Source organism: Vanessa cardui, chromosome 15 (assembly GCF_905220365.1).
Source record: "Vanessa cardui chromosome 15, ilVanCard2.1, whole genome shotgun sequence".
Taxonomy (NCBI): domain Eukaryota; kingdom Metazoa; phylum Arthropoda; class Insecta; order Lepidoptera; family Nymphalidae; genus Vanessa; species Vanessa cardui.
In genome coordinates this window covers 13,707,322-13,718,224 of record NC_061137.1, presented here as the reverse complement: position 1 = coordinate 13,718,224, position 10,903 = coordinate 13,707,322, and the positions used below count along the sequence as shown (strand labels likewise).

The 10,903-nt window shown below is 36.7% G+C and overlaps 2 protein-coding genes across 2 annotated transcripts; one reads left to right on the top strand and one right to left on the bottom strand.

The window, feature by feature from the left end:
• On the bottom strand, positions 1–2,607 carry LOC124535729 (RNA-binding protein 33-like). The gene is made up of 2 exons (XM_047112042.1): positions 2,475–2,607; positions 1–2,201 (listed from the first exon to the last, which is right to left on the bottom strand). The coding sequence occupies exons 1-2, from the start codon at positions 2,487–2,489 to the stop codon at positions 402–404; spliced, it is 1,815 nt and encodes a 604-aa protein (XP_046967998.1). The 5' UTR covers positions 2,490–2,607; the 3' UTR covers positions 1–401.
• A 1,916-nt stretch (positions 2,608–4,523) lies between these two features.
• LOC124535618 (zinc finger protein 846-like) lies at positions 4,524–9,736 on the top strand. The gene is made up of 6 exons (XM_047111890.1): positions 4,524–4,966; positions 5,201–5,417; positions 7,241–7,365; positions 7,437–7,520; positions 8,928–9,214; positions 9,608–9,736. Exons 1-6 carry the CDS (start codon positions 4,696–4,698, stop codon positions 9,650–9,652), a joined length of 1,029 nt encoding a protein of 342 aa, XP_046967846.1. The 5' UTR covers positions 4,524–4,695; the 3' UTR covers positions 9,653–9,736.
• Positions 9,737–10,903: the final 1,167 nt, after the last annotated feature.

Below are 10,903 nucleotides of genomic sequence, written 5' to 3'. Positions count from 1 at the left end.
TGTTAATAATACTCGTAAGTCAATAGCAATAAGGCAATTTGTACATATATCCGTCATTTATATCTAGGACTTAACTACCAGCTTAATTCAACCAGATCACATCAATACGCTTTTACCACTTCTAACATTGTTTCGCAAAACGCTTCACCATCATCCTCTTAAATAAGCTTAACAATACTTTACACGAGGTAGCGACACCGAATAAATGCAATTTCATAATCCGATACCCAAGCGCTGACTCAGTTTTTTTATGATAGAATTTATTAGTACCGAAAGATGCTGTTGATCATATCGTTACGATAAGATCAATATAAGATGAGTTATTTTACTATAAAAACTAAATCAAAAGTAATAACAGTCAGCGTTCTAATTCAGTTACAGCTATACGTTTATAGGCGTAACTATTGGAAATGGTCTAGCGGCCTGTCGATCGGGGGTTGAAGGCCTAGTGGTATGTGGTTATGAAACTGCTGCTGGTCGTTATCATCAGAGTTTCTACCTTCAGCGCCCTGGTGCGGCAAGCCGTATTCTTGCCCTAAGTTTGCTATATTGTGCCCAAAATCCTGTGCATGTTGTCCAAAATCTTGGCCGTTTTGAGCAAAATCTTGCTGATGCTGTGTGAAGTCATGGCCATGCTGAGCGTGTTGGGCAAAATCTTGCTCTTGTTGGGAATATTCATTGGGCTGACCATATTCTTGGCCCAGTTGCTGCGGCACGCCGTACTCCGGTGAGGGTTGATGTTGGTTGTTTAAGCTCTGCTCATATTGCGCCTGCTCGATCTGTTGCTGAATGTGGTGTTGCAGTTGATGTTGGTAGTCATTGTAATTATTATCGGTATGATGCTCGTATACTTGAGTGCCTTGTTCCTGGGTAAAATGGTGGGTATGTTGTGGATAATGTCCTTCATGAGATGTACCTAAATCTTGAGGCTGCCCTGATACCGGTGACCAACCATCATGGTCTAATGGAATGGATGATTGGGTTGGTTGCAATGGTATGGGTGATTGTGGTGCAACCTGCGAAGGATGTAAATGGAAACCAGGCTGGGGTAACGTTTCTTGACTAGGGTGTAGATGGAAATTAGGTTGGGGTAGGGTTTCCTGTGTGGGCTGTAAGTGGAAGCCAGGTTGTGGTAATATTTCTTGACCGGGCTGTAAATGGTACCCAGGTTCAGGTAGAGTCTCTTGAGTAGGGTGTAAATGAAATTCTGGTTGATGTAAAGTTTCTTCTGTGGGATGTAAATGGAAGCCAGGTTGCTGCAAAACTTCATGATTCGAATGTAAATGAACAGAAGGCTGTGGCGCCACTTGACTTGGATGCAACAAACCGTGTTGTTCTATAACACCATGCTGACCTGCTGCTTGTGGAATAAAATGATAAGGATTAAACTGTGGACGCTGAAGCAATACTTGTGAAATAGAGTGTATGCCAGGAGATGAGGGGCCCACTGGAACGAGAGGAGCTTGATAGCTATTAATTAAAGGATATCTTGGATACGTCGCAAATAAAGACGTCTGAACGGCACCGCCAGGGCGAATAACGTATGGGAACGGTTGACTTAAAGGCAAAACTGGCGAGGGTACTACTGGGGCCGGTGCCAATGGCACAGCAGCGGCGGGGAGAAGAGGTCTAAGATGTAAATGATTTTGTGGAAACACGGGAACAGGTGGTGCAGGTACAGGAAGTGGGTGCGGTATTGGTGCTGGATGAGCAACAGCGACAGCTGTGGGTTGAGGGGCTGGTATTATAGGAGCCGCCGGAGCCACGTGCGCTGTAGGAATTGGGGCAGCGTGTACCACCGGTACAATAGGTTTAGGAGACACGTGATGGTGGTGATGATGATAATGATGGTCTGGTTTTGCTAAGAATTTAGTATGAGGAAACCTAAGTCCATAATGTGGATGCGGTAAACCGGGTACTTTGTGTCCCACAGGCACAGGGTAATGAGGTTGGGGGATGGGGATCTTGACGGCAGCGACGGCAGCTGTCGGAGGATAATTGACCACTAACGGTTTGATCACAGAGTGTGTTACGTGAGGTATGTCATGGCCGAGTTTAAATGGCGGCACAGCGGATAAGATGCCACGCTTGTGATGTCTTCCTTTCCCAGCTATTCTTCCTATTAACTTTGCTTTGACAGCCTTAATATGAGCGACGTCTGCGGTTGCTGCGCACACGCAAGCACAAAACACCAACGCGATCTGAAACACATGCACTAACTTTGTTCACTTGTTTCTTATAATTATAACTACATTTTAATGATTCTCCTTATGTATTAAGCATAGTGTAATTGCGAATACCCTAACACGAATTAATAAAACAATTGTGACTACTCAATTTATTATGAGTATTGATTATTTTAACGCCTACGTTCTATTCTAACGATACATTATATTTGCACCAAATGCCACTGTGGACCACTGACACACTCTCACTATTCACTGTATTTCCACTGCGCATCCAGGAATACTTACAATTGTAAACTTCATGGCGTGCGGTCGCCTGGTCGGCGCGACAATCGTTCAAAAACCAGTGATCTTTTCATTTGCGACCCATACTTATAACTTAAAATACAAACGATTAGTATGTAGCCAACGTCCAAGTTTCACTCGTTGAATCCGGACGTTACATGTTGGCTCCTTGCGGCTTTCAACAGTTCCTAATCGAACCATCGGAACTGAATGACCGAATTTTTAACATTCGAAATTGCACTCTATATCTAGTGTAGAAAGTTTACTTTGGCAAGTTTTTATTTTCTAAAACGATCACGTAGGGTGCTGTCGTCATTCTTGTAACATGGTTGTATGAACGCATACCAATCGATTAAGAAACGTAATCGAGAGAAAATTGTACCAGTTCAGCCAGGGCCGGATTCAACACAACGTGTCATGTATTTATTAAGATGCCACAGAATGGTTAGTGGTATCTGAATGATTATAATTTTACCAATTACAAATACCCAAAACCTCAAGGTATATACCGCGGATACTTAATATATGTAAGTGTGGTTATAAAACTCATAATTCTTTTATGGTTATTTAAGTGTTGTGAGAGAATAGGCGAGTAATATCAATCAAAACAAAATAAAAGTGATGTATAAAAGAGATTAAAAAATATATAATACGAAACATAATAAGTAAATAATACGAAAGTTTTTATTATTAAAATTATTTTTATAATTATAATAAAATTACTCTGTCGCTTGTTAATTTTAGAGTCGAATTGTAAGCAAAACGTATACAGTTAAATATCAATCTTACGATAAATATATTGAGACATGAATCAATAAAATTATAATTATACGCCTCACATTAAAATCTTTATTAATCATATTTATAATGACTGACCTACTATATATTATGATGGCGAAATACAGATCGTACGTATTTAATAACAGTGGAGTAACTCCGTCCCTGTTCGTGCAGGACATTGTTATGCGCACACACGCCGTCGGTTACCAAATATTCAAACATCACTTTCCTTGGCTCTCGCTATCACTCTGCTTACAACGCTAATTGAATCGTATCTAGTTTAATGTACCATTCCTGTGTAATCTCATTGTGTAATAGCGCTAAGGCACAACGCCGTGCTATAATGTGTAAGAGTTATGAAAAACTTATTTATACAGGACCATTTATTCGTATTCATATTTAAAATATAGGTAAGTTTTCTGTTACTGTTTTTCGTGTTCAGCCAAAAAAATTGATCTATCGATATCATTTGAACATAACATAATATGCGTTACAGTTTCATTTTACTTTGATATTTATTCACGTATGTTAGTCCTGAAGGCCCAGTGGTTAAAACGCGTGCATCTTAACCGATGATTGAAGGTACAAAAACAGGCAAGCAACACCAATTTTGCATGTGCTTAATTCGAGCTTAGAATTCATCTTGTAATCGGAGCTGTATGAAACTTGCATGTGTTAAGTTTGACTAAAGTTCTGCTACAAATTAATCCAACCCGCATTGGGTGCTCCTCAAGAGGAAAGGAGGCCTTAGCCCAGTACTGTAACATTTACAGGTTGTTGCTTTACTTTACAGACATAATTTAGCCCGGGTACTTATAGAGAATAGAGTTTTAGAGACTTATAGAGTTAGAGAATGCTAGTATAATTATAAATAATATCTAAGCTTTTTATTAATTATATGGCCAAATACGTTCCTACTAGCTGAGCTTGAAATATGTATTAATTAAAGTAAATGAAAGTAAATATTAATCAAAGGTAACGTTGCTGCTATAACCACTTTCATTTGTCAAAAAGTAAATAACTGGGGTCAGGGTAAATAAAAAAATTATCAGTACCCGGTAGAATATTTTAACTCTTTTAATAGTTAATTTAATTGATATTACTTATTATATCGATACATTGAAAAAAAATGTTATTTCTAAAATGACTTAAAGGGCTCCATTCAATTCGATTCAATTTTTATATTTATGGCTTCTGACGACTTCCTAAGGGTACTTACTTCGTCGATTGACAAATTGTCAAATTTAAATGTCAATGTCAAATGTTATTGTTTATTGTGCTGAAAATACAAAAATTATATAAGGAAAAGTCGGTGTATTACGTATGTGCATTAAGTATATGAAATTTAAATCAACTATATATACGATACAAAGCACCTATTGTATTGTATATAATGTTATGAATTAATATTGCCAATATATCTAGTGATTTACTCAAAAGAAACATGGACAGTGCTTCCAATATTATTGTCAATAATGTTTGCCGCATTTGTTTTCAAGTGCAATATAACACAATATCATTATATAGCGATAATGATGGAAGCTCTCCTTACGAAAAACTCGTAAATAATACAAAATTAAACATATCTTTTAATGACGGGGGACCGAATGTAATATGCGGTCAATGTTTCGTTGAGTTGAACATTTTTATCGAGTTCCTAGCCAAATGTGAAAGAGCAAACAAATTATTACTACAATACAAGGAGAATCATTCAGGTGTGTACATAAATTACTTTATAAAAATAGAAGACTATCATTAAGTACCTATACTATAAGGACACATGTAATAGTGAAGTGTATCATAATTTTCAGTTATATTATTTGTGTTAAATGAAGTTTTAGTTATTGAAAATATTGAATTGATACTTTTAAATTACCAAAATGGAAAACAAACAATTTTATTTTAACAAATTCATATAAGTTGTACATTACTTTTGATTCTAATTCCAGTGGATGATGCCGAGTATGTGTATGAAGAACAAGAAAAACTATTTGAAAATGACTGCACTGAACAAAGAGTTGTCAGTGATCATAAAACAAGCGAAATCTCTGAAGAAAATACTCCCGACTCTAAAATTAAGAACAATACCAACCAGAGTATGATAAAACATTGCTGCCAATATTGTTCCAAAGAATTCACAAGGAAGTTTAATTTGAAATTACACCTGTAAGTTGCCCATACTTTTATTAATTTAATTGAATAAAGTCATACAATTAAATCTGCCTGCCTGCTGATTGTAACAAGTTACCTTGTAACCTTCAGCAGGCAAAGAGAGATCAAGTGGTCACCAACCCTTAGACATGTCAGTAGAATATATGATGTGTCGGTAGTCTTTACCAAGAGCAGCTTGAACAACACAGCTCACTACAAAGAAAATGTATGTATATAATACAGTATGAATAATTTCTAAAACCGTAAGTACACCACCAAATGCCTGATATATTATTCTTTCCTTATGACTATAAAACCAGTGGCTCAGTGTATCTTCAAACTAATTCAAATATACAAAAGTGGACAGGAAAATGCCATATTGATATTTATATACTTGGCTAGTAGCGTTGTGCTATATCATATATTTTCATAAGCTGTGTCACATTACACATTTTTCAATTTGTAATAGAGAGTGGGTGGATAATATTCAAAATTGCCGGCATAAAGACCTAATGAGAAATAATTACTGAATTCCTTTGAACTTGTTTTAAGATATCATACTAATACTATCTACTACTATTTTGTCTATCAGGTAGTTTAATGTGAACATGACTTGACATAAAAAATAAATAAATCATTGATTTGTAAAACAAAAAGTGTGGATATAACTGACTGCTTACGACCAATTTTTAAAATGGTTATACAAACACTTATACTTAAAAAAACAATCCAAGTAAAAATAAACTACAGAGATATGCTTACTTATAATAAAAAAATTTTAATCTCTATAATTTCAATTTCTTTTTTCATCGGGTATATTTTCTTTACAATAATACCTACATGGCTGCAATTTGCCTTTATGAAAAACAATGCATCAGCATAAAATTAGCATAAATGTTAACAACAGTTAAAACAGTTAACTATAAGATGAAAAAAAAATTAAAATACATTCAATACATGCTTTACATTTTATTTATTTACTAAGCCTAACCAAATATAGCACTAACAAAATTTTATTTCAAAAATAACATTCAACTATTGTAGTTTTTGTATATAACTATGATTTAAAGGTAATAACAAAGTAACAAAGTATTTTGATGGTTCAAATATTGAAAGGTATTTTTGATAGGTATAGATATTTTAAAAAATACACTGTATTAGAAAACATATCTACATCAGAATACTTGAGAAAGATATACATATATGCACTTGCTAAAATACAAACACAAAAATGCATGTCTTTGTAATACTACGCAGATATCAATAGTATCCTATTGTTACTCTGGCTTGCATCTCAATTGTCAACACTTATCTTAATCTACAATTGTGGTTACAAACCTGGCAAACACAATTGAATTTTCATGTGACTTGTGTTTAAAATATAAAAGAAATTTCGAAAAAATCATATGGAAACCCGCATGTGTCTAATTTCAATGAGATTCTGCCACATATCTATGCAGCAGGCAGTAGAGGATGCAATAAGTTCCAAACATTTTCCTCAAAGGGTGTTCAATATCAAATGACATTATGCCAAATAATCATTTAGTTTATTATTTGGTCAATAGATGGCGTTAGATGTATTTTACATCGCGCTATAGAAATGTTTTTTCTAAAGTACAATACAATTTCTGTAATTTCATAAAGAGAGCAATTACACTATCTGACCAGCAGTACATACTCGGTGGTTTTATTTTGAAGTTTCACAGTACCAATACTACCGGGTAACAGCCCTAACAAAGGGAGAGGAGAATTTACCCAAGCAGTGAAACATTTTGTGACTGTAACTATGCTAGATACAGTATAAATGCCATATATTAGTGTAAGTGGTGTCGGTACAGCGCGCGCCACAGCGGCGCCGCGCCGCGCGCCCGCCCGCGCCCGCGCCGCGCCTGCCCCGCGCCCGCCTGCGGGAAGAGCTTCACGTCGCTCACCAACCTCAAAACGCACATCCGCCGCCATAACGGTGACATAACATCTAGAGCTTTTACCTCATGGAAAGCCCCCTTCATTGTAAATGGAAACAATCTATTGCAGGCGAAAGGCCCTACGAGTGCTCGGAGTGCGGAAAAACCTTCAGGAGCTCAACGACGCTGAATGATCACAAGAGAATTCATACAGGTGATAACCGTGTGTTCTATCCCCTGCAATATATACTTTACTGTATGTACTCTGTCTCTCAATACTTTACTCGTTTATTTGTAGACTGCACAAGATTAGTTCTAGAAATGACTGAACTATGACGATTTAAATAAAACTAGTTATAACGGATTTGAATCGCGTATTTTAATTATTTTTGGCATCCCGACGTTTCGAGCACTTTGCAGCGTTCGTGGTCACGGGTAGACTAAGGTGGCATTTGTCTATTTGAGGAACAAAGAAATATTATTTACAACTACCGCCAACGATTCTCAATTGGTATCTTGGGTAACGTTCCGGTTGCACGCAGAAGGCACTGACTGTATCTTTAGGTCTTGCAGTCTGTTGGATTTGGGATTTTAAATTTTTAATAAGTGGATCCCAGGTGTTAGAAAGTCTCCAACCATCTTCTCTACTGAAGTTCGGATGTTTTTGAATTTCAATAGCCTCGCGTATTATTCTAGGAATGAATCTGTGTTCTTTAGCGAGGATCTGTGGTTTATCAAATCGAATAAAATGGTTGGGTTTATCCAGAGCATGTTCACAGACTGTAGACCAAGCCACCCACAGTTGAGCGACAACCTGCATTTCTACCATATGTGAAGGGAGTTACAGACAGGATTGGCAACATCTTGAAGCGAGCTTCAATTAAAACCGTTTACAAGCCTCATAAGAAAGTGAGCCAGTTCTTGAGACCTATCAAGAGTAACATTCCTTTACAAACTGCTGGAGTATATAAACTCGAATGTGAGTGTGGTTTATCTTACATAGGCCAAACAAAGAGAGAGAGAGAGTATCGGTACCAGGGTCAAGGAACATATAGGAGATGTCAAAAATAGGCGTTCTTCAAAGTCTGCAGTCTGTGAACATGCTCTGGATAAACCCAACCATTTTATTCGATTTGATAAACCACAGATCCTCGCTAAAGAACACAGATTCATTCCTAGAATAATACGCGAGGCTATTGAAATTCAAAAACATCCGAACTTCAGTAGAGAAGATGGTTGGAGACTTTCTAACACCTGGGATCCACTTATTAAAAATTTAAAATCCCAAATCCAACAGACTGCAAGACCTAAAGATACAGTCAGTGCCTTCTGCGTGCAACCGGAACGTTACCCAAGATACCAATTGAGAATCGTTGGCGGTAGTTGTAAATAATATTTCTTTGTTCCTCAAATAGACAAATGCCACCTTAGTCTACCCGTGACCACGAACGCTGCAAAGTGCTCGAAACGTCGGGGTGCCAAAAATAATTTCTATACGCGATTCAAATCCGTTATAACTAGTTTTATTTAAATGTGTAATAATCGCGAAAATTTAAGACAACACTATGAACTATGACGACTCGTCAATGCAATTAAAAACGTCCATTTGTCATGAACCCAGGAGTGAAGCCCTACATGTGCCCGACGTGCGGCAAGCGGTTCACGACCAACAAGCTGTCCGTGCACATGCGCACGCACGCGGCGCGCCCGCACGCCTGCGCCGCCTGCCCGCGCCGCTACGCCGACGCGCGCGCGCTGCGCGACCACGCGGCGCGCGACCACGCGGCGGGCGCGGCGGGCGCGGGGGGCGCGGGGGGTGCGGCGCGCGAGCACGCGTGCGCGCTGTGCGGCGCGCGGTACAACCACAAGCAGTCGCTCAACAAGCACATGAGGAAGCGACACGGAGTGGTAACGGCTCATTACTTTCGTAGTGGGTTTAAAGTGGAGATGAGACGGATATCAGTTTGACGGATACCGGGTAGTTGCCGGATATCCGTTTCATCTCTAGTTTGAAGGTTTAATATGGAATGTACTAAAATTACCAGTTTTATTGATAAAAATGAGTTACAGTGGAACGGTATCTTCAAGATTGAAATTGTTGAAGATTCCGGTTTTTTTTTTATTTTGTTAGTTTTGAAGCATTATTTGTATACAATTGTTTCAGGCCAATATATGTATGTCTCTTAATTTTCTCTATTATTTTTGTATTTATGACAACTCTGCACCAAACAATTTATTGATCGCTGATCGCTTCGTGGTTAACTTTCGAGCGTATTGTGATGGAGAAATTATTGGTTTCAGAAAACTTCAGCAGTAGTCACGAATCAGCAGACTGGCTTCGGTTAGAAGACTGACTTCGGCCGTTTTATAATTTTGTAATTATTGTTGATAGTCTAAGTTCTAGTCAGATACCAAATAAAATGCTTTAACATATTATTATTATTTTTTGTCTCCTGCTAAATATTGTTCAGAAATTTCGAAACCTTTGTCACTTTTTGTTTTGATTTTCATGGCTTAGTAAACTGCAAGTCTTTCCTCCATACTTTGTACCAAAATTGTGAATCCTTATTTAAAAGTATTTTTTTATGTCAAAAACTATGCATTTACTTAGAATGAGATTTTCATTTCGTTTACGTTTTTCATTTTTTCTCAGTCAGCCGGAGTCCTCACAGGCCATTACATTTTTTTCGCTCCCTTAAATTTGTTATTTGTTAAGTTTGTATAATTATTTTCTGCACATCTTACTAGAGCTCTTCAAAACGAAACCAAAACCAATTTACCATGTGCAACTATTGTACTACAATCGGCTTACGCTTTATATACTTACAGGGTTATTGGTAATTCGACGTATATCCGTTAGGAGGTGATAGGGGTGACTATTTGCAATAATTTCAACCCCCATATGCATAATCCAAAAGTGAACCATTTTTGAGTTATCACAATTTTTAGTTTTTTTCAAAATTTGTCAAAAATGCAACTTCAAAAATTTATTCAAAAAAAAAGTATCAAATAAAATCATTTTCTTCTTTTGTGTTATTTAAATTTTGTGGGAATTTTAAAGAGTAACCTTTAGTAAGAATTCGTTCATGTTCGACTACGAATGTCCACCAGCGTACTTTCTGGTCATTTTATTTCGATTGATTTGAATTAATTTCCTTCTTTATATACATTTTTGGAAAGCTAAAAAAACGGTTATGTTTTTAAAATAATCTGCAGGCCAAGTTTCATAATGATTTTTTTTAGTTTTTAAGGCATTTTGGAGGAAAAAACATCTAAAATATATTGAAATAATTTAGTTATCCGTCTCGCATTTTTAAAATTTGGACCGATAATTATTGTTTGAATATTGACAAATACCCAATTTTTAATTATTTTTAAAAAACAAAAGAAGAAAATTATTTTATTTGATACTTTTTTTTAAATAAATTTTTGAAGTCGCATTTTTGACAAATTTTGAAAAAGTAAAACACGTGATAACTCAAAAATGGTACACTTTTGGATAATGCATATGGGGTTAAAATTATTGCAAATAGTCACCCCTATCACCTCCTAACGCATATACGTCGAATTACCAATAACCCTGTATATAAGATAAAT

Coding starts and splice junctions, on each gene's coding strand:
- LOC124535618 (XM_047111890.1), top strand. CDS start 4,696: ATGGACAGTGCTTCCAATATTATTGTCAATAATGTTTGCCGCATTTGT. Junction 4,967..5,200: donor ATACAAGGAGAATCATTCAG/GTGTGTACATAA, acceptor TTCTAATTCCAG/TGGATGATGCCGAGTATGTG. Junction 7,366..7,436: donor GCACATCCGCCGCCATAACG/GTGACATAACAT, acceptor AATCTATTGCAG/GCGAAAGGCCCTACGAGTGC.